Source organism: Mesoplodon densirostris, chromosome 7 (assembly GCF_025265405.1).
Source record: "Mesoplodon densirostris isolate mMesDen1 chromosome 7, mMesDen1 primary haplotype, whole genome shotgun sequence".
NCBI lineage: Eukaryota > Metazoa > Chordata > Mammalia > Artiodactyla > Ziphiidae > Mesoplodon > Mesoplodon densirostris.
This window is the reverse complement of record NC_082667.1, coordinates 77,367,931-77,393,419: the sequence shown is the minus strand read 5'-3', so window position 1 is coordinate 77,393,419 and position 25,489 is coordinate 77,367,931. Positions and strand designations below refer to the sequence as shown.

At 42.1% G+C, this 25,489-nt stretch overlaps 2 protein-coding genes and 2 long non-coding RNA genes across 4 annotated transcripts in view; 3 read left to right on the top strand and 1 right to left on the bottom strand.

Moving 5' to 3' along the window:
• The window catches only part of LOC132493389 (centrosomal protein of 78 kDa-like), a 42,699-nt gene extending 41,551 nt beyond the window's left edge, over positions 1–1,148 (top strand). The window contains 1 exon segment of the mRNA XM_060103874.1: positions 519–1,148. Within this exon segment, the coding sequence (XP_059959857.1) occupies positions 519–788 (270 nt within the window). The 3' untranslated portion in view covers positions 789–1,148.
• LOC132493397 (uncharacterized) lies at positions 438–9,790 on the bottom strand. The gene is made up of 2 exons (XR_009532982.1): positions 9,651–9,790; positions 438–708 (listed from the first exon to the last, which is right to left on the bottom strand). It is a non-coding gene; the product is annotated as an uncharacterized LOC132493397 (long non-coding RNA).
• A 4,964-nt stretch (positions 9,791–14,754) lies between these two features.
• On the top strand, positions 14,755–15,735 carry LOC132493011 (uncharacterized). The gene is made up of 3 exons (XR_009532949.1): positions 14,755–14,823; positions 15,401–15,461; positions 15,681–15,735. It is a non-coding gene; the product is annotated as an uncharacterized LOC132493011 (long non-coding RNA).
• Positions 15,736–15,810: 75 nt separating this feature from the next.
• Positions 15,811–19,912, top strand: LOC132494206 (putative spermatogenesis-associated protein 31C2). Its single transcript, XM_060105221.1, has 3 exons — positions 15,811–16,441; positions 17,153–17,371; positions 19,581–19,912. The coding sequence occupies exons 1-3, from the start codon at positions 15,811–15,813 to the stop codon at positions 19,910–19,912; spliced, it is 1,182 nt and encodes a 393-aa protein (XP_059961204.1).
• Positions 19,913–25,489: the final 5,577 nt, after the last annotated feature.

Genomic DNA, 25,489 nt, shown 5'->3' with positions numbered 1-25,489 from the left:
TTTAAAATAAGTAGTCCAGACATAGCTAATAGGTAACATATTAGAGTGAATCACCTGGTTATGGGAATGGGAGGGGAAAACCTGTCAGCTTTTCCTCTAGCCTTACTTGGAGCCCCCATCAGCCAATCTCAGAGTGGTCTTGGGAACTGACAGCTTGAGAACACAGTCTGGTCACAAACTATATACGGTTTACATGTGCCTGGAGGATAGAAAAGAAATTAATTATCTTACAGAATAGGGTTTTGTTTTTAGTGAGGGAAAGGAAATGGGTAATAACTACCCCAATCACCAAAGTCTGAAAACGTAGCGGACATAGCCTTGGATATAGCTAGGTTAAGCTGAGAATCACTTGGCAAGATATAATTACAAAAAAAACTGGCTCTGAAATCTTCTGATTAATCAATTGACGGTGTTAATAATAAGATTACAGAGTAACATTGAAGTTTTGAACTCTACTTTTTAATGGTTGGCTTTGTTCATCACTGAATTTTTGTCTTGTCTTTTGTCTTCCCCTCCACTTCCCGAAAATTACAGGTGATGCTAGGATTCCTTTGCCTCTCGACCCCTTCCGTGTCCCAGCGTCTACTCAGGAGGCCTTAGAAACTTCCAAAGACAACCTGGGGGTCCCAGTCACAGAGCAGCGGCAGGAGTCTTTTGAAAATTTCATTGCTAGAACATGTTCTCCTTCAGCAGACGTCATTTCTGGAACTGGAAGTCAAAAAAAAGAAGAGGAATTATCTAGAAATAGCAGGTCTTCTTCAGAGAAAATGAGCAAAGCAGGTGAATAGACCAAAAACTACTCTGCTAAGAAACAACCTGGGAAGGACCTGCATTCCTGCTCTGACTCACCTGTAAAGCAGAAAAGCAAAGGAATTGGGCAAAATAATTCTTTGGTTAATAAACCAATTAAAAGTGAGTCTTCGAAAAAACACATTTTCGTTAAGAAAGAGAGTAGAATAATGACTGTTTCATCAAAGACAAGTAAAAGTAAACTCAGTGTACTAGAACAGTCTGAAAGTGATACTCTTGGATCTGATTGTGAATTTCAAGAAAGCATCCATACTCTATCACGCCTAACGTAGGTCTAAATCTTTTAAAATTATGTTTTTGCCGTCAAATTTTAATAAATTACTTATGTTTTTATTATAGCATATGGTGTTTTCAGTTACTTGACTGGAAGCCATTAGAGAAAGATTTTTTTATCTATACTTTTTTATTATAATGAAAGTTTGGGTGTACTTTTCCTTGTAACACTTTGCACCATTCATTCAGCTAGTGTTTACTGAGGGCTTCATATGTACAGTACTTTTCTGGGTGCTGTTGCTTTCAGCAGTGAACAAAATAAAGCCTTTACTCTCCTGGAACTAGCACTCTGTGGTGGGAGAAAACATAAACAACAAAGCAGGCTAAGGGTTAAAAAGAGATGGGAATAATAAATGGAATAGTTTTACCATTTGGTTAAACATCAAACTATTATAAATCACACGGCCAGAAGCCATTGACATATTTTAATTCATAATAACCAGAGAGCCTCAAACATTTACCAAGGCACTTAACCGTGTTTATGGATTACAGCAACGCTCTGAGGTAGGGAACTCTTACCATCCCCATTTTATAGATGAACAATCTGAGGAGACATTATGTGAGTTGCCCAGAATTACACAGCTATAAGTAAGTGGGAAGTTGCAATGTGACCCGAACCCATGCTCTTTTTTTTTTTTTAATGTATGGACTTTATTATCTTTCATTTGTTTCTGATTTATGTGAATTTTTTTCTTTAAAGATTTTTTCTGATGTCAACCATTTTTAAAGTGTTTATTGCATTTGTTACAGTATTGCTTCTGTTTTATATTTTGGTTTTTTGGCCTCAAGGCATGTGGGATCTTAGCTCCCCGACCAGGGATTGAACCCTCACCCCCTCCATTGGAAGGCAAAGTCTTAACCACTGGACCACCAGGGAAGTTCCCCTTATGTGACTCTTTTTCTGGCAATTTTTTAAAATTTTATTTTTTATTGACATACACTTGAATTACAGTGTTGTGTTAATTACTGCTGTACAGGAAAGTGACGCAGTTACACATTTATGTACATTCTTTTTCATATTCTTTTCCATTACGGTTTATCACAGGATATAGGATATAGTTCCCTGTGCTCTACAGTAGGACCTTTTTGGGTTTTTTTTAAATACATGCACTTTTTAAAAATAAATGTATGTATGTATGTATGTATGTATGTATGTATTTTTGGCTGTGTTTGGCCTTTGTTGCTGCACGCGGGCTTCCTCTAGTTGAGGTGCACATGCTTCTCATTGTGGTGGCTTCTCGTTGCAGAGCACGGGCTCTAGGTGCCTGGACTTCAGTAGTTGTGACATCCGGCTTAGTTGCTCTCTGGCATGTGGGATCTTCCCGGACCAGGGCTTGAACCCATGTCCCCTGCGTTGGCAGGCGTATTCTTAACCACTACGCCACCAGGGAAGTCCCACGTAGGACCTTTTTGTTTATCCATCCTGTATATACACCAGTTTGCATCTGCTAATCCCAAACTCCCAATCCAACCCTCTCCCACCCCCTCCTCCTTGGCAACCGCCAGTCTATTCTCTATGTCCTTGGTTATGTTTCTGTTCACACATAGGCTGTAACCAGGCTCTTAATTACTTTGTTATCCTGTTTCCTTGTTACGAGAAGAAGGGTTTAAGGAAGGCACTGAGAGAGAAGCCAGTGACCACTAGAAGTGCAAAGACAGTGGGGCTGTCAGAAAGCACACCTGTCTCCTTCCCCCATCGTGAGCAGAATTTTTAAATGGCAGAGTATGTAAGAGTATGTGATGACACATCTCTGGATTAAATGATGTCTCCCTGGTAAAACATGTACAGATAAGTCTTTAGTTCAATCAGAGTGAAAGGTGAGATCAGAGAAAAGCTGGAGTGTCAGATTTCTTGTAGAAGGTCCTGCCTGATTGTTACTAAGAGGGCTACTACAGTACTAGTTAGTTCACTAGTCATGGGTTGAGTGTTAGAGGAGTGAAACAATGAGCAAGATGTAGTGTTGGCCCTTTAGCAGTGGAGTGAGAGGGGAAGACGCACAGCAGATGTCTCATCCTGCACGTGACCTGCTGTGACGGGCATATTCAGGGCGTTTAGTCAGTGTTTGTGGAAGAAGAGGGGGAGCCGTGAGGCAAAGAAAAGTCATCAAAAGAGGCACTCCCTAAGCTAAGTCTTAAAGGACTCGTGAGAAACTGGTGAGTCAGCCGGTGAAAGGCAAGGATACTCAAGGCAGAGTGGACAGCGGAAGTCCAGAGCCGTGAGTGTGCGAGGGGTGTGTCACACAGCCACAGGCACAGGCTCTGGAGGATCAGTGCAGTGTCCCCAGGCAGCGGCAAGTGCCCCTAAAGGAGGCAGCGAGGAGGAGGAGAGCAGGTCTTAACCATCCATGTGCGTGGAGCTGGTTTCCTCAGAAAATAGCTAAGAATGGAAAGGACAAGTTCGGGTGGCATTTTAGACCACTGACGTCAGTATGGATGAGGACTCTGAAGAAGCCTGGAGATAATTATGCGCCACTCTTCTGAGGAGCAGTGCTTTATATTTTCAAGTGGGACTTTCACGCTGCCACCTCCTCTCCTGTCCCTACTGAAAGGTTTATAGGCCGGCAGAAGGGAGGACCTGGCTTAAGTAAAGTTAATCAGGTTCCTTTACTGTACAGCTTCTTGGGGCTGCTGTAGGCTAATGTTCATTCTGGATCGTCACAGCAGGAGTATGGTACACAGCCATCCTCAAAGCTATTTGACCCTAGAGTCCTTTTTTAATAGAATGTCTAACAACTGGTTCCACCAAACAGCAATTTCGTAACTTCTAGACCAGGTAATGGCAAGAAGAAAGGGGTCTGAAATAAGGTATAGATGAAGGGAGGAAATAAGTTCTAATTGTATTTAGGAAATTACCAGCAAGACTTGACCTTGGGAAGTAAGGAAGAAGTAGGAGGCGGAGGCTGAACCCCCATCTGTGTGACTAAGGTTGGGTGGTGGTATCATTGAGTTTGGAAATAGGGGATAAAGAACTGAAGTGGGGAAAAGACTTTAGTTCTGGACATGTAGAATTTTGAAGCACCTGTAGAATTCAGAAGACAAACTGGTAGATAACTGGACATGCACGTGAAGACATGGAAAGATAAAAATTTGAATGTCCTCAGCACATATCAGCAGTCATTAAAATCATGAAAATGGATGAGATTTCAGAGAATTGTGAGTACTGACAACGTTTAAGTAATAAGCAGAGAAAGAATTCTGGGAAGGAGAGAGGTGATAGAGTTTCAAGAAGGAGGAAGTAGATGACAGTGTCATCCTTCAGAGAATGTGAGTGTCCATTGGATTTGGGCAGTTAGGTCCCCAGTGACCTTAGAGCAGTTCAGTGAAGTGGTGGACAAAAAGCCAGATGGCAATAAACTGAGGGTGTAGGGTTGCCTGTCGGGGCCAGGCGGGGCTAGTGAGGACAGTGGGAATAGGCTATTCTCAAGGAGTTTGGATGAAAAGAGAAAATAATTAGCAAAAAAGAATTTTTTAGAATGAGAAGGACATATTTAATATGTTGAAATGAAGGAACCAATAAAGGAGATCCTGAAGATGTAGATAGTAATTTAGAGAATTGGGGAAACATGGACATATGAATAAGAAAAAAAACCTTGCACAGTATATAAAAATCACTTGTATCCTTCGAGCTGGATGGATACTGGTAAGTTTGGGAGGAAATAAAGGTAAGAAGAGATAGAAGTTAAATAAGTTTATACTGATAGCCTCAGGTTTCTTTGACACAGATTTTTCAGAGACATATATACACATACATAATTACCGTTTGAAAATTCTTTCATAGTTACATGTTTTATTAATCACGTCTTTGAAAAGTCACTGATTTTCATTTTGTACAGCATTATCTTGTAAGGACAAGATACAGTGACAACTTCCATGCTTTTTGCATATCAGAGCTGACATTGAAAGTATCTGCATAATTGAATTTTCACTTCTTATTTGTAATAAGTTTATCCTTAGGAGGATACTTTCATAGTGTTTGATCACAGATGAGTTTGGGCATTGCTATCACTCAATAATGTTAAGCATCTGTCAGGTTCTCTCCTATACTATATATTAATTTTTTCTCCATTAAGCAAATATTTATTGGCGGCCTGTGGGAATAAGATACACCTAGGTCCTCTTTCCTTGGTATATTCACAAAATCCTCTGAAACTAAATTTCCAAGTCAGGCCATACTAAGGCCTGGCATAATAAGTTTTCATTGTTAACAGTTTTTTTGTGTTTGTGGGGGTTTTTTGTTTTTATTTTTTTGAAGCAAGGATGAGACACTGTCTTAACTCAGTAGTTGTCCATTCATTAATAAGTCAAAGAAGACATTGATGAAACATGGTATTTTGAATATCCTTTCCACAGAATAGGTAATGGACCATCCTGAAACTCTGGTGAGATGCTTATCATTTTCAGATTTTGGAGTGGCTGAGAAAACCCTATTACACCTTGAATTATCACTAGAAACATGAATTCAGCCAAATAAAAACAGTGCCTCTGCCTACTGGGGTGGTCAATTTCCATCTCAACAAAAGTGACCATTTCTCTTTTAGATTAAAATCAAGAAAATCCCCTCTGTCCAGGATGCAATAATGGGGTGCATGAAAGAGGAAAACTGAAGCTATTCCCTCTTTACACCTGAACAGTGAATTCATTCTGATATCAAATATTTATTATAATTCTGTTATGACCAGGTGCTTTATTGTTTAGAGATCAAGTTACTGTTCATTCTTGGTAAGTAAGAAAAATACACGTTTTAGGATTCTGAATAGTAACTTTATATATATTATATACATATATTAAAAATAAATATGTATATTATATGTAATATATATTCCACCTATTCAACAAAATTGTAACTTCCATCATCTCTTACGAATGATGAACTGTATTCACTCTTTGGAAAGGGCTTATAGGGAATTAAAGTCTCCATATACTTTTTATATAAGACCGTGGAAACCAAATTCTCAACTGGGAGCAAACTTAGGTTTTGCTCTGAAGGTTTATGCTTGCCTGGCCTTAGAGTGGTAGGCCAGGAACTCAAGTTTTTTTCCTCTAAGAAGTTACTTTCATTGATGCCACCCTGAAAAAATTTGGAGGGAGTATTTTTGAAATAGCTTTATCTCAGTAACCCTTTAAAAATGCTTCAGGTTATGGGGAACATAACTGTCAAAATGTTCAAGCAACTCTTGTTGATTTAAGTGTAATTGATCAGGAGCAATACAGGAAGGAGCTGGGTACAAAAGACAAAAGGCGTGAGGCTATTTCATGTATTGTTTTTGGCTTATTGTACAAAACAGAGAAAGTCTCATACACTCTCGCAGCCAAGGTCCCCTACTGTTCTCTCCTTTTAGTAGAAATAAAAGAGAGCTCGTTTCTCAATAGCAGCATTCTATCCTTAAGTGGGTGCACAGTGATATTCTGATGGTCTCTGGAGCAGAGAATAATTCCGTGGCAGCGCTGACCTCCAGTCACCGGGTTCTCTGTAACTTAGTCTTTCATGGCCAAGGACTATAATCATTCTTTCGATTTATATTTAGCATCTCAAAATGGAAAGGATTCCATGGACAACAAAACAGGAAGTGATTTCATGAAGTGTTTTAGTATGGATAAAACAATAAACTATAAAAATACAAATCATCAGTAAAGCTTTTTCTTTCCGGAGAACTATATTCAGAAATTAATGTAAGCCCCTAAGGTGCGCATGTGTGTTTTTTCACCCATGATCATGTTTGTATGTGTGTGCATTCCACTGCTACAGGAGACATGCAAAATGATATCAGATTTGTACTGGTTTCTCCCAAGAACTGTGTGCTCGCAGCGTTCGTTCAGGAAGGTGAGTGCCCTACCACCACATCACAGTCGTATGTCATCACCTTCGGCAGGAATAGTTGACACTTTAACCTCACATGCAGGCTTATTAAATTAGTATTACTCATCAGAACTTGCTTACTAATAAAACAAGCTGAATTAGCCACTGCAGAATCATATTTGGAAATTCAATGAAAATTTTACATTTTTAATAAAGGCCCAGAAATATTATTTCAGAGCAGGTGGTACAGAAAACTGTGGTCAAATTTGACATTAATCATTGAAGTGTGGAACGTGACAGGTGAAAATTGATATTGACTTCTTTCCTCTAATATTTGGAAGAGTTCTAACAGGTAAATCAAATGAGATAACAAGACATATCAAGTCTCACTCATTTCTATGATCACACCCTCCCCACATATCACTCCTTCGCCTGCCATGTTTTGAATAATTCAATGCCCATAGTCTTTCCAGTCCAGTGTATTATAAGACACACTCAAGCTGGGTTTCAATCATATTAGACTGAAAGCTGAACATTTTAGGAAGGATTATTTAAAACCAAATGTGTCTTGAGCCCAACAGCCTTTGAAACCAAACAATCCTGGGAGTTCAGTTGGATTCAGAAAATTCAGTAATCCTATTTGATGTATGTTAACCGTATCAATATTAACAACCTTCCGCTGGATTTCAGCACTGATTTGAGAGCTGAGTTACTACTGGTCTTGTATTTTACCTAGTTGTGAAAGCACTGAGAGAGTTGTTCTTGGGTTGAACTTGACCCGCCTCTGGGAATGCTCTCTGTTCTATCCATCTTGAAAAGCTTTATTCAAGTGCATTTCTCGGCCTTCCTTCTGTTCACTTGCACCCCTTGGGAAAATGAAAGATGCTCAAATATAGATGTGAACACTGCAGGTGCTCTGCTTGGCAATGGTGTCTTTCAGCTTCCCAATAAAAAATTATATTGATGACCACCCATTTGACTGAAAAGTGACTCATTTTACTGACAGATATCTGGATTGAGATGCCAAAAGAAATAGGTCATTTCAAATTTGCTTTTTAAGTCATAGCTTTGTGTTGCAACACTACTTGTTCAAAACTTAGATCATGAAGGTTCCTTCCTATGACCTCCAAATTATTAAAATGTTCTTCAATACGCTCTATGAAAAGCAAGCAGAGGGGCTTCCCTGGTGGCACAGTGGTTGGGAGTCCGCCTGCCGATGCAGGGGACACGGGTTCGTGCCCTGGTCCGGGAGGATCCCACATGCCGCGGAGCGGCTGGGCCCGTGGGCCATGGCCGCTGGGCCTGTGCATCCGGAGCCTGTGCTCCGCAACGGGAGAGGCCGCAGCAGTGAGAGGCCCGTGTACCGCAACAACAAAAAAAATAAATAAAGCAAGCAGAATATTCCTAATTATCAATCTTTGTCTTGAGTCATATAGTTCTTGTAATTTCAAGGAAGAGAAACTCAAATGTAAAGTGTTACAATAGCCAAGCATACCAGCACTATTATCTAACCATTCAGCAATTTTATCTGCCAAGTCACTCTGAACCTTAGACTACTGAGGATGTCTTCTTAATTAATTTTTAAAATTCTCCTCTTTTGAGTTAAAAAATGGTCACAATTTTATAAGTAAAATTAAAGAAAAATACCAAATAGAACATCTGAGATGTTTCCATTAGGCATTATATATATATATACATAAATTTAATAGATATACATATATAAATACACTGGGATACATCTCCATCTTCTGTGTCAGTCGGACATAGGTCCGTTTTCTTAGGAATAGGGAACTCCTTTCACAATGGAAGTGAGGAAATTGGCAAATGTACACCATATAAGTACTTTTGGATGGTAGTGACCAAGTTCTCAAAACACACACACACACACACACACACACACACACACTGAAGAATATCAGAACACTTAACGTTTCAAAGACACAGGAAGAGAAATGCAAGTTTCCCCTAGAAAGCCTTTTGTTTTTTTGAAGTCAGAATTCTGAAAAGATGTTTTTATCAAGCCAGCTTTTTCTAACTTAACTGCATATGCAATAAAAGAGTCCTATCTTAGTCATTTTTAGGGCAAGATTTTCTTTAAGTCCCAAGAAAGTAAGCACTTGTAAATGTAAATTTTGTATGGACATAAACCTGGCCAGGATATCCGTTGGAGGCTGGAAATCTGTTGTTGTTCCTTTTCCTTTTGTATTGAAAGCTAAGTTCCCCATTCTGAGTTCAATTTGTGAAGATCACTTTTATTTTGACAAACTCTATTAAAGTAGCCAATTCAAGGAAGACAGGTTAGTCTTCCACCTAATTACCCAGTCCAACTTTTACTCAGTGTCTTTCACCTGGGCAAAGTCTCCCCAGTCTTTCAACTGAGGATAAACCACGCAGTGTCTAAACTGAGCAAGATCTTCCCAGTGTCTTTTAAGTGAGGCTAACCCACTTGAGCAAAAGTCTTCCCAGTGTTTTTCTACCGAGGTTAAGCTCTCAGTGTTTAAACTGAGTAAAAATCTTCCCAGTGTCTTTTAAGTGAGGCTAACCCACTTGAGCAAAAGTCTTCCCAGTGTTTTTCTACCGAGGTTAAGCTCTCAGTGTTTAAACTGAGTAAAAATCTTCCCAGTGTCTTTCACTGAGGATGACCCAGGTACTTCTTCTTGAAACCAAGTTTCAAGGATAACCTACTACTCAAGAGAAGAGTTTAACACCACTGAATAAAACTTAGGATCATCAACCAAAACTGGAGATCCAAGAACCAGGAGATACTCACCCAAATTCGTCTGGACTCTCTGAGAAAGCGGACAGGCCCAAGAAGCCTCTGCTGGTGCCAGGACTCTGGATCCTCATAGAGTTCAGGCAAAGAAGAAAAGTCTGCTCTGGGCCCCTTCATTGGTTGCCAAGACTGCTGACTGAAAAATATGCACAACCCAAAAGGAGAATTATGTTTTATTTGGCAGATTTTCTGAGGACTTAAGCCCAGAACACAGCCTGTCAGATCACTCTGAGGAACTGCTCAGAAGACCTAAGGGAGGAGTCAACAAAAACCAGGTAGTCAGAACATCAAAAGATTACTATTAATTAAAGAAAACTAGACCTCTCAAGTTAAGGACTTTAGCACTTTTCTATGTATGAGAAGATGAAAGAATCTGGGCTCCGTGAAATCATTCCTTTGATATGCACCTTAACTCTAGAACCAGTACCCTGTTTTTCTCCATCCCGAATCCCCTCAAGGTGCACAGTTGAGGGTTCCTGCTTTGACGTCTGACTTGATGACTGCAACATCCTTTGTCTAATGATATGGCAGGGAACATTTTTCATCCACGGGTAAGAAATTGAGGAGAAAATTAACATAATTCAAGATATAAAACCATTACAATACTAAAAATTCCCAAATGTCAAACAAACATAAGTACCCTTGACCTGTAAAATGGAAGATGCCAAAGAAGGGAAAAAAAGAAACAATAAAGAAAATGTAGAAAATAAAGCATAAAATAAGATGGCAGAAATCAATAACAGTAGAACAATAATTAAATAAATCAAGGTAAATGTTATCATAAGATTTTTAAATTTCAAAAAAAACCCCATCAAACAAAACATATTGAAAATAAAGTAATAGAGAAAATTTAGAGAGCAAATATGAATGCAAAGAAGACCTGTTAGGTAGTTAGTCAGACATTAGCAGCAAGGAGGTGACAGTGGTGAGAAAGACAAGAAGAAGAAATTGAGTCACACGCAGCCATCTGGGGACTCTCCCTTGACTCCACCCAGAACCGGAGAAACTATGGTCGGGTGGTGGGCAGCTTATCCTGATAAAGAGAGGCACAGTAACACAAGGGGACTTCTCCAGGCTGTGCATGCCCAGACCAGACAGGCGTATAACCTATAGTAAATCCAAACTCATTATACCATAATTACAATAAATTACATGTGGTTTTGCCCCTCCCCCCACCCAGTAGGCATTTCTTGGGGATTCAAGGATGAGAGCATGCGCAGCAGAAAACTTGTTCCATAGCTCAGGACTGTCAATCAAATAATGATCCTTGTCACTCACCCCCACCTCTCTGCAAAATGCTCCTTAAAAGCGCTCGTAAGCCTTTATAGGAATGCTGCTTTCAATTTGCAGAAACAGTACACCCATCCCCCCCCACCCCGAGAGTGTACCTTTGCTTCGATATACTTTGCTTTGGGCTTGCTTCACTTCGCTGAAATAGCCTGTTCTCAGAAACAGCCTGCTCTTGCTCTCTCCTTCTCTCTCTCCCCCTCTGAGAGTGTACCTATGCTTAAATAAACTTTGCTTTCTGCTTAAGCTTAACATGGTAGTTTGCGATCCTTTGCTTACTATCATGGAACCAAGATAGCTGGTCCAGGCCTTCCACTGACCTCCTCGGTTGAAGCTATTTTGTTACAAAGCATGTCCACATGGTGACAGACCTAAGTCTAAATTTTGATAAAAGGTGGAATTAAGGTGAGAATATCATATGGGAGGAAAAGACTGTAGGAACAACAGTAGATGTAGGAGATATGTTTGTGAAAGTGCACATTCATGGCAATATAGCCAAATAAACTCACTTGCCCACGTTCCCACTAAAACTGTATAAAATTATGACCAACAAGCAGAGAATACACATTATTTTAAAGCCCTCATGGGGCATTAAGACATATTTACCATGTGAATCCTTCAGTGAATCTTGTGTTACTGCTAAGGGATAGGAAGTGGTGTCATAAGGGAATTTTGTGTAAGACTCAAAGCTCCCTTTCTATATGGTTCAGGCTGGACTTGAAGCTTCAGGGGCCTGGGAGGATGGGGCAGGAAAGGCAAGGCACACTCAGAAAAGAGAATACATCCATAACACACTAGGGATATCTGAAGAGGCTGCTCAAGACCTGGCTCAGCCCCAAGGGTTTGACCCCTAGTCCTACTCTTCACCCTACAGCCCGTTAGGGTCAGGACCTTGGCTCACCCTAACCCATTCCTAGCTTCCGGGTATACAATGAGTGCACATGTCTGAATGTTAGTGTTCTCTCAAAATTTACATGTTGAAATCCTACCTCTTAAAGATAGGAGGCCGGGCCATGCAAAAGTGCTTATGAGCTTTCATGAACGGGATTAGTGCCTTATAAAAGAGACTCCAGAGATATCTCCAGCCTCCTCCCATCATATGAGGATACAGAGAGGAGGCTCCAGCTGTGAACCAGGAAGAGAGCTCTCACTACGAGGAAGCCATACTGGTGACTCGATCTTGGGCTTCCCAGCCTCCAGAACTGTGATAATAAATGTCTGTTGTCTTTACTCTACCCAGTCGATGGTACATTGTTACAGCAGCCCTAATGGACTAAGACCACATACTGCAAAATTTATCTGGAGAGTGGGGACTGTCTTATCATTGCAAACTAAGAAGTTGGGTTGAGACAACATATGAAAGATTTTTTTTAAGTAGAAAATTATGGATTATTGGATTTGAAAGCACTAGAGTGGTTAAGGAAAATGAGTACGTGTGTGTGTGCGTGTTTGCAGTGTGTCCCAAAAGTTTTTGTGCAGTTTAAAGATTTACTAACTCCAGAATTATAAACACTACAAACTTACAAAAATATCATTTGAAGGTTTAACTGTTACCAGATGCAAGTCTGTGTGCCTGATGCACAGTGAGGCTAAATACTGAAACATCAGAGTTTGGAGCAGAGAAAGGTTTACACAGTGCCATGCGAGAAGACACGTGGCTCATGCCCAGGAAAAACCCCAAACTCCCTGAAGGCTTTCAGCAAAGCCTTTTTAAAGGCAAGGTGAGGGAGGGGCATGCCTAATTGTTGCAAATATCTTGGTGTTGGATCTTTTGTTCTAGCAGCTGGCCAGATGGGTCAGATCCTGGTCAGGTCACGTGTTCCTGTAAACCTCCAACAAAACAATTATTATTCTCTGTTCTGCAACTTTTTATCTCCAGGAATGGGCTCTTAAAAGTCAGAGCCTTAGAAATAGGCTATCCTGTATATTTCAGGCTCTAGGCAACATTGTTTTACAAAAAGTGCAGAGCCAGCCCGGGTCACAGGGATGGACAGAGTTAGCTCAGGCAACAAAGCATAAAGATTAAAGTAAAAAAGATCTGATGTGGAGTCAGATTTGTTCTTCCCTATTACATAACTATTTATAATTCTTTCATACTTATGAATTTTGAAAAATAAATTATTTTAATTTTTGTGTGTAGTTCCCTCTGATAGAAAATGAGGCAAAACATACACTATTCAAAATTCACAAAACTAAATAAGTGTAAAAGAAATTCAAGTTCTATCCCTGGGTTTACACAAGACACAAACATGATGTGGGAAAGTTGGAGCTGAGGACAAAGGAAATCCTGAGTAAAAATATCTGTGAAACAGCCAGTCTTCTAGGGTCAGCTTAAGATGTTCAAGAGTTATCAAGTTGGTGGGCCTCAAGTAAAGGTCTCTAATGGATGAAGGAACCAGGTTCCAGATGGAATGAACAGAAAATTGGCTAAGGTCTCTCTGACAGGATGAGAGTAGTTGGAAGGAGGGATCTGGAAGCCCCAGGAGGGTGCAGGTGTCTGTGGGTCTGGATGGGAAGGAGGGGCAGTGATTCAGCCTCTTTCTCTTATTGCCCCTCCCCCACACTCAGGAGCCCTTTGTGACAAGGCCACAGCTCTGTGATGCAGGCCTGGGGTTCTGCCATCAAGTGAACTCCCAGTGCTCTGTTGCCTGAGGGCAGCAATGCAGTTCAGAAGATGGAGAATCTCTTTTCTTTGAAAAACACTGTTGCTATCTGGCTGAGATCCAGCCCAACTTCCTGGGTGATTGATATCATCCTTGGGTTCCTGTGTGGACTGGGGCTCTTCCTAATGTTACTCCCCTGCTTCCAGAGTAATCCATTCTTAGCACCACCTAGGAAACATAGAAACATCAGGAAGGTAAGAAACCTTTGGCTTAATCCCAGCAGAGATTATCTTTTTTTCTTATTCTTATTTCCACTTTTCTAAACCATCTAGAGAGACTCCTGAGATGGGAACTCTCAGAAAAGTAGAGAACATCATCCTTCTAGGGAAAAGCCAGGCCAGAGAGGGGTTAGAGTGGGCATGAGGATTTCTAGCCTAAGATCGTAGACCAGGAGTTCAGGTATGGTAGAGGGCTCCAGGGCAAGTCCCCAATGCAGTGACTAATGGTTAAGGACTGGATTACTAAGAGTTCAATCTCTGCAGGAAGGCTGATCCCTGAGCCCTGGTTCACCAGCCACCTTCCCACAGCGGGTGTCTCAAGTGAGACCTTCCTCTGTGTTGGGGCTGATCTAAGGGCAATGCTGAGCCCCTGAGAGCCTGAGAGAAGAGGCTGGAGTGGAGGTCTGGCCTTGGGAAGCAGAATCCTATCTGACAAAGCTCACGTGGGCATTTAGGTCTGAGAATGTGTGTGTTTCTTGATCAGAGGAACAGTGACAGAAGAAATCTATGGTGATTAAAACTTAAAAAATCCTTCTTGGGCTACCCTGGTGGTGCAGTGGTTGAGAGTCCGCCTGCCAATGCAGGGGACGCGGGTTCGTGCCCCGGTCCGGGAGGATCCCACATGCCGCGGCGCGGCTGGGCGCATGAGCCATGGCCGCTGGGCCTGTGCGTCCGGAGCCTGTGCTCCGCAACGGGAGAGGCCACAACAGTGAGAGGCCCGCGTACAGCAAAAAAAAAAAAAAAAAAAAAAAAATCCTTCTTTGCACTCTTCAAAGAAGAAAAACTGAAAATATTTTTATCCACTTTAAAAATAAGTAAAAGGGGAAAAAAACCCACAGAGTTTTAGTTAAATGTAGAAAGTCATGTTGTTCATGAACACAGCTTGCCTAGATAGATGACAGTGAGAGTTGGGTGTTAGCCCCTCATTTCTTTTTCTCTCTCAGCATCAAGTAGAGCTGAAGGGGAGGAGCAGGAGTAGGAAGAAAAGTGGATCTTTGAAAGGTAAGCCTTTGCCTTTCAGCCCTGCGTGCCCCCGAGAGTTAGCTTCCATCTCTCCTAATCCTGAGGGCCCAGCTTCACGGTCTCTGAGGATGCCAGTGGCAGAGCTTATTCTTCAGGAAACAGAGCCTTGGGAAGGCTCGTTGGAAGGAGATCAGAGCCCAGATACTTCCCAGAAATTTGTGCTTAGAATGAAGCCATGAGGACCTAGAAATGGGGTGTGTGGACTGTGGTGGACCATTGGTGCCTGGGTTGGGAAGTGGGACCTCCAAGTCCAACTGTGGACAAGTTGTTTAACTTTGCTCAGATTCCTCTGTGTGATGACCACTGACCTTTCTCCCCTACACGGCAGTTGTAAGGGCTACAGGGGTTAATTAACGTGGAGGCACTTTGCAAAGGACAAACCCTTTTCAAGTGAGACTTACCATCACTGTCAGGGACATGTGGCCTTGGACACTGATACTTGGGCTCCAGAGTCTAATCCTCCAAAGATTTCCCTTAAAGGGCCATTGCACTCAGCCTCCTGAGAGACTCTTAGGCCTCTGCCTTCACCACCATGACCCAGTCTCCTGATTTCCAGCTTGCAGAGATTGCCTGGAAGAACTGGAGGGGACTCACAACCTGGTTTCACTTCTGCAAAGGTAAAGAATCTTTCCCCTTCTCTCCTGGGTCGTCCTTCCTCCCAGAGCCTATAATGTGACCCCAGCCCTGGGAGGGGGAGCCATGGGAGGGCGTGCTAGGGTGAGGGAGAGCAGGAGCATTATGAAGTCGGTGTGGGGACAGAGGAGGGTTCTTGGGCTACAGGTGCCCACCCCTGCCTGTCCTGTCCAGCCATCCTGGCCCCATCTGCTCTCCTACAGCTGCCTGGGGAGGCTTCCTGGCAAGGGCAACTTTCATCAGCTCTCATGTCAAGACCCTCCTGGTGAGATGTGCAAAGCAGTGCCTGCTGGAGCCTGTGGAAGATACTGCTTGAAGGGTTGGGAACCCTGCATGAACACCTCCTGTAGGGTTTCCTTCCTTGATCCAGACACTCGAGAGGTGCTGGAAGCACATATTAGAAGGTTTTGGGTAAAGCACAGGTGGACCCTCCCCCTCAAGGTCCTCAAGCCCATAAATCTCTTGAAGCTGAAAAAGCTCCAACCCTCCACCGTTCTGCAGTTTGCCTCTTCCCCTTCAGCCACCTGTGTGTCTGGGTCCCACTCAACAGTCACGTGTGCTGAGTTCCTGGAGAAACCTCCTCAGGCTCATTCAGGAGAGAAGGTGATAACAGAAGAGTCAGTTCCTACCCTGAAGAGGCCTCTCCTTGTCCCCTCAACTGTGTGTAAGGAAATCCAGAGTGCCCTGGGAGCGATTCCATCTGCTGACTACCATGGGCCCTCAAAGGCTTCTCTGACTGGACAGGAGGGCAGGCCACCTTCTCAGTCCCTCACACTCAGCCTTGTGGGCAGAACCTGGAAGAGTGAGACTGTGGAATGGGTCAAGAGGGACAGCCTAGAGCCAGGTCCAAGTTCAGCAATGGTCAGGAATGAGCCAACAGAGGAGAGTGGTGGTCAGGCCTCAGGAGACCCCTGCCATAGGGCAACAGTGATGGAGGTGAACTTAGGATCCCAATCTTTGAGAGGTGAAGAGGCCAGGGAGGCTGTGGAGGCCAAGGACTCTCCTGCTCTTCAACCACAGTCTAGTGTTATCTTGGAAACCAAAGTGTTGACAAAATCCCAAACCACAAATGTACCTATGAGGAGTTTAGAGGTGCCAGGGGCCAGTAAAAGTCTCCTACTACCTAGAATGTCTGTTGTCCAACATCCAGGTGAGCCATGCCTTAACATGGGGGTTGCTAGTGAGTTTAACTCCAAAGTAAAGGTACAGTCAGACAACCAGCTTCAGGACTTTCCCAAACACATGTTCCTTGCTGCAGACAACTTGGCTTCTCAGGTGCCTCAGTGCCACCCCCAGAGAGTCCCCACCAGAGACAGGTTAGCTTCCCAGGAGACAAGTGGCCTTATGGAAGCCCAAAGGAGCAACCCAGGGCAGCAGGAGCCCAAAACTTCAAAACTCCAAGACTCATGGAAGAGCCAGAGCAAGATGATTGCCCATACTTACAAAAGAGAGGACTGTAGGAGGCATAAACAAAGAGAGCATGAAGAAAGGTTTAAAGAATTAGGGACCTCTCAAGCTGGAAGTATGAGCCACCCTGCCCAGGTCAGGGGAATAACAGACTCTATTGGGAGCAGATGTCTCCAGCTCATGCCAGAGAAGAAACAGAGCCCTCCAGAAAGCCTCTTCAGAAAAAAGATGAGGCTATTTTTAAAGTGGATTTTCCCCAATAAAAAAGTCAATGGTCGAGATGCTCTGCAAAAATTCAAGCCCACATCAGCCACTGCCCGGAGTCACGGATCCGTCAAAAGCAGATCAACCTTGAAGAGTGAGCCTGCTGAGGGTCAAGCACTCATGACAGCTGTTGGACAGATCCCAGAAGAAGAAAGAGCGATTCACCATGGACTTCATGCCACAAAGTTAAATGGACACAGACTGGAGTTCCAAGTCCCAGTATGTGGGCGTTTCTGCTGCCACAGGCTTACCTCCTACCCAGAGCAACGGAGAATGATGGGTTCTACAGCCTGCAGTCCTAAAGCCACCTCCAAGGGCCAGAGTTGTTCTATCAGGGAAAGGGAAGTCAGATACCAACATAGTTTGAACAGTGTAAGGTTCGACGATGAGCAGCTGGGCCTAAGGTGCCTCCCATCCTTGCCCCCCCAAGAAGAGTTTGTTTCCAGTTAGTACCTGCCAGTATGGGCCAAGGATTCCAGGTGCCCCAGACCGCCATCAACACTGTCCAAGGCATTGTCATCTTTGGGGAGGTGTCTTGCCTGGTCGACAGTAAAATCCTTCTTTAGTCTTCCCTTTAGTAGGAAGACATGTCTCCAAATAAAAATTCAGTCCATGTAGAGAAAATGATTTTCTCATTAGCACATCCAAGATATTTAATGTTCCCCAATACATATATATATATATATATATATTTTTTTTTTTTTTCTAATAAAAGCATAGTGTAATGGCTGCTGTCTGTGCTGTGCACTTTGTCTTCTAGAAGGGAGGGGCATGGAGGGAGGTTGACAGTAGCAACACAAGCTTGCTCCTTGTCTCGTGTCCCTTCATTGCACCTTATAATACTGTCATTACACAAACCAAAATTACTCTAACAATGAGATGGGGAAAACCTATGAAACCCACACCCAAGGATCTGGTTCAACCAGTCTTTCTCCTCCTTCTATGCTACTTTGAACTTTATGCAACTGTAGTGGATAGGTTTACACGATAGGGCCGGACATTCCAATTCAGGCTCCAGGAAGTGTCAGAGCCAAGTGGATGGAAGTTTGGGGGGAATAGAGTATGGGCTCTGAGTTCAGAAACAGGAGAAATCTTGCCCCTGGATCTCTTGGTAGGGAATATACAGCATCTGCTCTTAAGAGTTCCTTCTCTCTCTGATGAAGGCTGGGATTGCGATATGCCCTATGAACCCCTTTTAGCTTAGCCATAATAAAATGTACAGCATCACCCTCCCCCACCTCTGTTTTTCCTACACTTTAGAGCAGCAGCAAGGATGGCATTTCCAGCTCTGTGTGTGTAGGTGGGGGGAGTATCAGGGAGGCTGCTGAGGGCCGTGTTGAGTCCAGTCCCATATAAATGAATGGCTGTGTTCATGGGTCACCTACCTTCCACTCTATGTTAACCCCAGAGAAGGAGTTTTGGATGAATGGAATAGGGGTGTGACTGTGGGTAGTAACTATCTGATGGTCAAACACTGTGAATTTAGGGTGGGATGTAGGTGTAGAAAAATCATTGGATCCAAGGAAGGAGGCAAAGTGGTACCAGATTCCCATAAATTGCAGTTCTGAAAGAGCAGCCCCCTGACATACAACCACCATCTAAAGGCCTAAAGGGGAGGAAAAGTTAAGGGTCCAGTAGCTCACCATGGCCCCACGCCAGGGTCTCTACCCTATTCCAACTCTAAGATCACAGACCTAGAGAAACCACCTTTAGGTCAAAACAGAAGGTCAAACTTATAGAAGTAAAGCAAATCAGGGAAGGTTAATCTCTTAATACTATATTTAATAAGCTTACACATCATCACCTCTTTTTTTTTTTTTTTTTTTTTTTGCGGTACGCGGGCCTCTCACTGTTGTGGCCTCTCCCGTTGCGGAGCGCAGGCTCCGGATGCGCAGGCTCAGCGGCCATGGCTCACGGGCCCAGCCGCTCCGTGGCATGTGGGATCTTCCCAGACTGGGGCACGAACCCGTGTCCCCTGCATCGGCAGGCGGACTCTCAACCACTGCGCCACCAGGGAAGCCCCATCATCACCTCTTGACTTTTAGAAAGGATAACTTAACAATAGGTGTAAAAGCCAGGACTAGGGATCTTGGGATGTGGCTCCTAGTCTGGTGACCTTCACATAAACACATGGCCCAAGGACTGCTCCAGGGGAGAGGTGGGGACTGGCTTGTGATTGTGTAGTAAGCCTTGCCTGTCTCCCAGTCCTTGATCACCCCAGAGTCTGGCAGGTGAAGAAGCAATCAGACAGGATTTGTGGTGGTGTGGAGGTGACCTGTGCAAAGTGGATGGGGCAGGGTGCAATCCAGGAGTGTTCCACTGATCTGCTTCTGGCACAGCTTTTCTTGTCTCCTGACCCCCATCCATATGGAAAAGCAGGGAGATGAGGAAGAATTTCTCTAGAGTGATTTGGTGCTTTCTGCCATGTGCAGGGCGCATGGTGGACACAGCTCCAGGTGGTGTCTTTCTCATTGTGGAGATTTCTGTTCCAGCTGATGCCCCTGATCCAGATGACAACAGAAATGGACCCCATCCCCCATACCTGTCAGGCCCCGCAACACGTGGAAATGCTGTGACCTGGGGTGGAGGGGGCAGAGTGAGCACAGGACTGCTCACGCCCCTGGTTTCTCCCTGGAGCCAGGCCCTACCTCTGGGCCCCGATTCCCAAGGCAGCCTCCAGAATGGGCAGAGCAGTGAGAGTGGAGCCAGGACTTGTGGGAGGGGTCGGTACCCAGAGGAAAGAGTTGACAGGGTTGGGACCTGAGCCTGGCTACTGCTGGGTCCTCTCAGAGGCACCCAGAAGTGAGTTCTGGGAATATGGGGAAGCTGGACTTGGACCCCCCTGGCTCCTGCTGGGAGAGTGCCACAGACAGGTGATGCTGATGGAACAGCAAGAAAACAGAAAGAAGCAAGTCCCTTTGCCCTTCTCTTGCTGCTCCGTCTTCCATAAGGTACAGTAAGACAAGAAATTGAGAGACCAAAAGAAAAAAAGAGATGGAGAGACCCAGAGACAATACACAAAGACTTCACGGACACACCTCTCAAGAGAGACTTCTCACGCAAACACCTTTCTCAGAGATCACATACTGAGACCTCACACAGGGACCTCATGTTGCTTCACAGACCCTCAGACAGAAACCTAGCACAGATTTAACAGATTTCCCAGAGATACCTTCCAAAGGGACCTCATACAGAGACTTCACACAGAGATCTCACCCAGAGACAACACACAGAGACCTCACAGAGACCTCACATCTATTCTTCAGTATCCATTGACAAGTCTTTCTTAGTGAATATGAAACCACTTAGCAAACTGGCAGCATGATAAATATATTATCAGTTGTGCCCCTCTGAGATCCACCAGACACTCACTGTCAGCATTACTCTAAATGGGGAAATGTTGGAGAAGTTTTGTTCTTTTGGAATGTCACTGCTTCTGAACAAAAGAATTATACATTACAAATGTAGATTTTCAAATTTCATTCTTAGGTGTTCATCAGCTTGAAAATCACATATTACATTATTTTATTTTTATTTATTTTAGAAGAATGAAGAAAATAATGTTTATTTCTTAGAAATGCATGTAGTACCCTATTTTTTTATTTTAAAAGATTTTTATTGGAGTATAGTTGAGTTACAAATTTGTGTTAGTTTCAGGTGTACAGCAAAGGGAGCCAGTTATACATATACATATGTCCACTTTTTTAAAAGATTCTTTTCCCATAGAGGCCATTACAGAGTATTGAGTAGAGTTCCCCGTGCTATACAGTAGGTTATTATTACCTATTTTGTATATAGTAGTGTGTATATGTCAATCCCAATCTCCCAATTTATCCTTCCCCCCTTATCTCCTGGTAACCATAAGTTTTCATTTGTACTCTTTTTTTAGGAGAATCACAAATTTTAAGCACAACTAAAACACTGTCAGTCTCCAGTGAGAGAAAATATTTGTCCAGTTTAGTTATCATCCAGTCAAATGGTATCTGGCACATTTTTTACTTTATTGAGGACAAAACTTAAACTTGAGATGGCTTACTTGTTTCCTTTGGAAACATAAGAAAAACCTGCAACAAAGGTACTCTAGGAATGAAATAAACCAAGAAAGAAGCATCCGGACTCACATTCACTTCCCAGAGGGCTGTGTAACTAGCACATTATTTTGCACATAATAGCTTGCATCAGGTTTGTGGGGTTTGCTTTAGTTTTTAACAGGCCAATAATCATGTGAGGATTTTTCACAAGTCAAATTTCTGGTTTTAAATTTTACATTCTGGCAAAATTATGCTTCTGAATATTATTTTATTTCTTAAAATGTGGTAATGCCCTAAAATGATATTACACAATCATAACATTCAGCTAACATACTTAAAAAGATGGGCTATTAAGGATTCATTCTTCAATAATTCTATGAAATGCACATTTTCTAAGACATGCAGTTAGGATCCATTTTATATTCATTATAGGATTAACACATTGCTTTAAAATTTTTTGAAAGATTATAAAATATATGACTTAGCCTATGCTTGACATTATACATGTTACCTCATAAAATTACTGAGGGAAGGATATCTTAATATCTGAATTGAAGGTAGTGTACATTTAATCTACATTTGGCTTATAACAATGAATAATGAAAGGCTTTCATTTATTATATATCTCACACTTTCCAAAGGGTACACTTCTAAAAGACTACTGATTTCTCACTGCTAATAAGCAACCTACTGTCCTTGCCTTGGTAAAATCTATTTTAATGACAGCTGGTTCTCTCCCAGATTATCCATTGGTATTACAGCGTCACGGTCTTTTAAGAGGAGCAGGGCTGACACGAGGACTCTTTGGGCTTATTTCTACAAGAAATTTAGTTTTTCTATTCTCCTAATTAAAAAATGTATAATTATTAATTTTTCACTTTACTCCCTTATGTCGTTGAATCAGAAAACAATGGACTATGGTCATGTATGTCATCTAATACTCTATCAGATCACTTTTTTTTAAATAGTGCAGCTTACTCAGGTAAGTTTACTGATCAGAACAAAATGGAATCAATTAGGAAAAAGTTCATACAGGAAAATACCTTTTTCAAAGTTGACTATTTTAACACAGTTAAATAAGCGATTATTTTTTAATCCTTTGAGTTAAAATTGTTCAGGGTGGCCAAGAAAGTCTGGAAACATGAAAAATGTCCATAAAAGCACTTTATTACTATAATACGTTGAATGTGTTGCTCCTCATTATTAATTCACAGTTCATTAAGCTGGGCAAAATTACAATGAACAATGTGCATTAAAGCAAAATTCCCATCAATCATGTTCCATCTGTCATACATTCTGTCAGATGATTTGTGTGTCTAATTTTCATGGAAAAACTTGTACCTTTACTCCAGAATAAGAAATCAAGGGGGATCAATCTATTAAAAAGATATTAATATTCCCAGACTCTGTGGCCTTCAGTATTTTCTTTTTAAGAAGATTCACCTAGTGCAAATCTTATAAATATTTTTACCATTTAATATGCCCAGACAAAATGGATACAAAAATTAGATAAAAGAGAAAACAACAAAAACAGATCCCCTTTGTTTTCAAAACATTTGATGTTTACATCAAAATATTTTGTTGAAAATGAAGTGATTTTTAATCTATAGTTAAAAGACACTATAATGATATTCAGAACATATTACAGATCTGGATTTTTACAAATAGATTTTTATTTAAAACAGGTCTCACACTGATATCAATAAACCAGGCACTCTAGAACAAAATGTGGAGAGATGGCAATTATGCGATGACTTCTTAATACTCCAAGGGAAAAAGATTTTTTCCAAAGTAGTCCATCTACAATATTAACCCTTAAGATCTACTCCCCTTGATAGGTTTCAATATTATTTTCTCTTTTATACACATTTACTTTATAATTAACTCCTACAGGAGGACATTTCTGGAAATGTTCCCAGATATCTACAGCCACACTTTCGGTCATGATCACACCATGGAAAAAGTAGGGAACATCCAGATCCTGATGATCCAGGGGTTTCATAATTACCCCTTTGAGGTCAGTCAGAATCATAATCATTCCCAGAACAGGGTCGGTCTTTACATTTGTGCCCCTAGACATGCAGATTGTAACACTACCCACCCAAAGGCAAGTTGTCTTCCTTACTCAGGTTTGCAGGGGCACCACTCACTGTGGTAGCTAGAAGAGTCCGTTGCCCCCAGCCCGGACCTGCATTCTGTACTCTCCACACACACATCGTACTACAGATATACCAGTGGTGCTGATGAAACTTCCAGAAAGCTATAAAATAATGCATGCCAGGCACGGTAGATGAGGATTTAGAAAATGCTAACATCTTCTCTAGGAAATAAAGGTGACATACCTATGTGGCTTTAAGCATTTTTGTGCATTAGCTGGCCCCCTGGATCTGGGAAAAAGCATCTGATTTTAAAGTTTCTCAGCCTCATTCTCTGCAATGAAATCTGAAGCTCTTCCTTCCTTCTCTGAGTCCAGAAGCTGGAAATTGATACAGTCTGCTCTCTGTGATTTGTCTCTACCATTTGTTTCCAGTGACCACTTCAACTCAGATATCTCTCAATTCAGGGATCACTCCTAAACTTCAGGAGGAAGGTCACTGCCCTTTTTATTCCCACCACAATTTTATGCTAGTAACCCTTTACAGTGTCAATAAACTTATTTTGTAGAATGTGCCCCCTGGACTCCACCTGCTAAATCTGTTTTTTGGGCAAATCATTTGTTACTTAGCTAAACAAATTTTATAAAATCATATTTCATAAAATTGTATTTTATAAAATGTTACTTTCTTATTTTATAAAATTGGTAAATCCAGGGATTTAGGCTTAATTATTATTTTTAAAAATGTTGGTACTCAATTTGCCAATTTTTCTCTTTTTACATATATCAGAAAATATGTTAAGAACTCAACTGTGAAGATACCACTATTTTTATTTTTTCTCACTTTTTGTACACAGGAAACAAGAAAGTTTGTTCCTTGGAAAACATCAGTCCTAAGAACGTACTAAGTTAAAGCTTAGCATGTTAGATCTGCGAGTAGCCTTGTCTTTTTTTTTTTTTTTTTTTTCCGGTACGCAGGCCTCTCACTGTTGTGGCCTCTCCCGTTGCAGAGCACAGGCTCCGGACACGCAGGCTCAGCGGCCATGGCTCACGGCTCCAGCCGCTCCGCGGCATGTGGGATCTTCCCGGACCGGGGCACGAACCCGTGTCCCCTGCATCGGCAGGCGGACTCTCAACCACTGCGCCACCAGGGAAGCCCAACCTTGTCTTTTTTTTAATGATGCTTTTTTCTGAATTGGTAAAAAAAAAAAAAAGCCTTAAGGCTTAGGAACAGAAGCAAATTGAGAATTAAAATCCAAATCATTCAAATGAAGTTTGTCAGAACAGTTTGTGTGTGGAGAGGACAGCTTCTAGGCACTTCAGAGAAACCAGCAGGACAGAATTGAGAATAGCCAGCACCTTACAGGGCTTCTCACAGAAAGGCTTTAATGCAAAGAGGTGACTGGATTTCACAGGGAGACCAGGGAGAGGATGCAGAGATAATTAAATCACATTCAAGCACCTGTTTACCTGGGAGGTAAGTTCCTTCATATTGTGGTCAGATGTTGTTTAGGGGGACACTGGTGCAGGGGAGGTGTTGGGAGGATGAACTCTTTTCTGAGTGATTTTGCAAGTGTGAAAATTCATCCAACAGGGATGCTAGAAAAATTTGCTCCTAGTAGCGAGCGTCCAACATGATATTTTGGGACAAAAATGTGTATTTGGAAGAATTTTTCACAAAAGAGCAGTGATGGGAGGAAAAGATTCATATGGGCCTGGCTAGTAATATTCTTCCTTCACAATTTTCTTGTGGGTTCCTGAGGCCTGTTGGGACTGCTTGGAGACCTGGTCCCCAAGCAATGGCCCTCTTTGTCATACTCAGGGTAACCCAGGAAGTTGCTTGTCTGAAGCAGAAAAGGTTCTCCCTTCCACTCGTGTCCTCTTGCTGATCAGATGAACACATGGCATCATCTACAGCTGAGAGGTGTTTGTTAACTACCTTTGTTTCATAGGACACAACTCATATATACTCTACAGTAATGTTTACCACTGTCTTTTATAATCTCAAGGTAAGAAGTAATCAGTGTTAAAATCATTCTACTGGAAAACCAAAGCACATGATTTTTTTTTCCCTAATAGTGATTGTATTTGTTTGCTAGGGCTGCCATAACAAAAGACCACACTGGCTACTAGGTGGCTTAAACGACAAAAATATTTTTTCTCATAGTTCTAGAGGCTAGAAGTCCAAGATCAAAGTATCAAGTTTAGTTTCTTT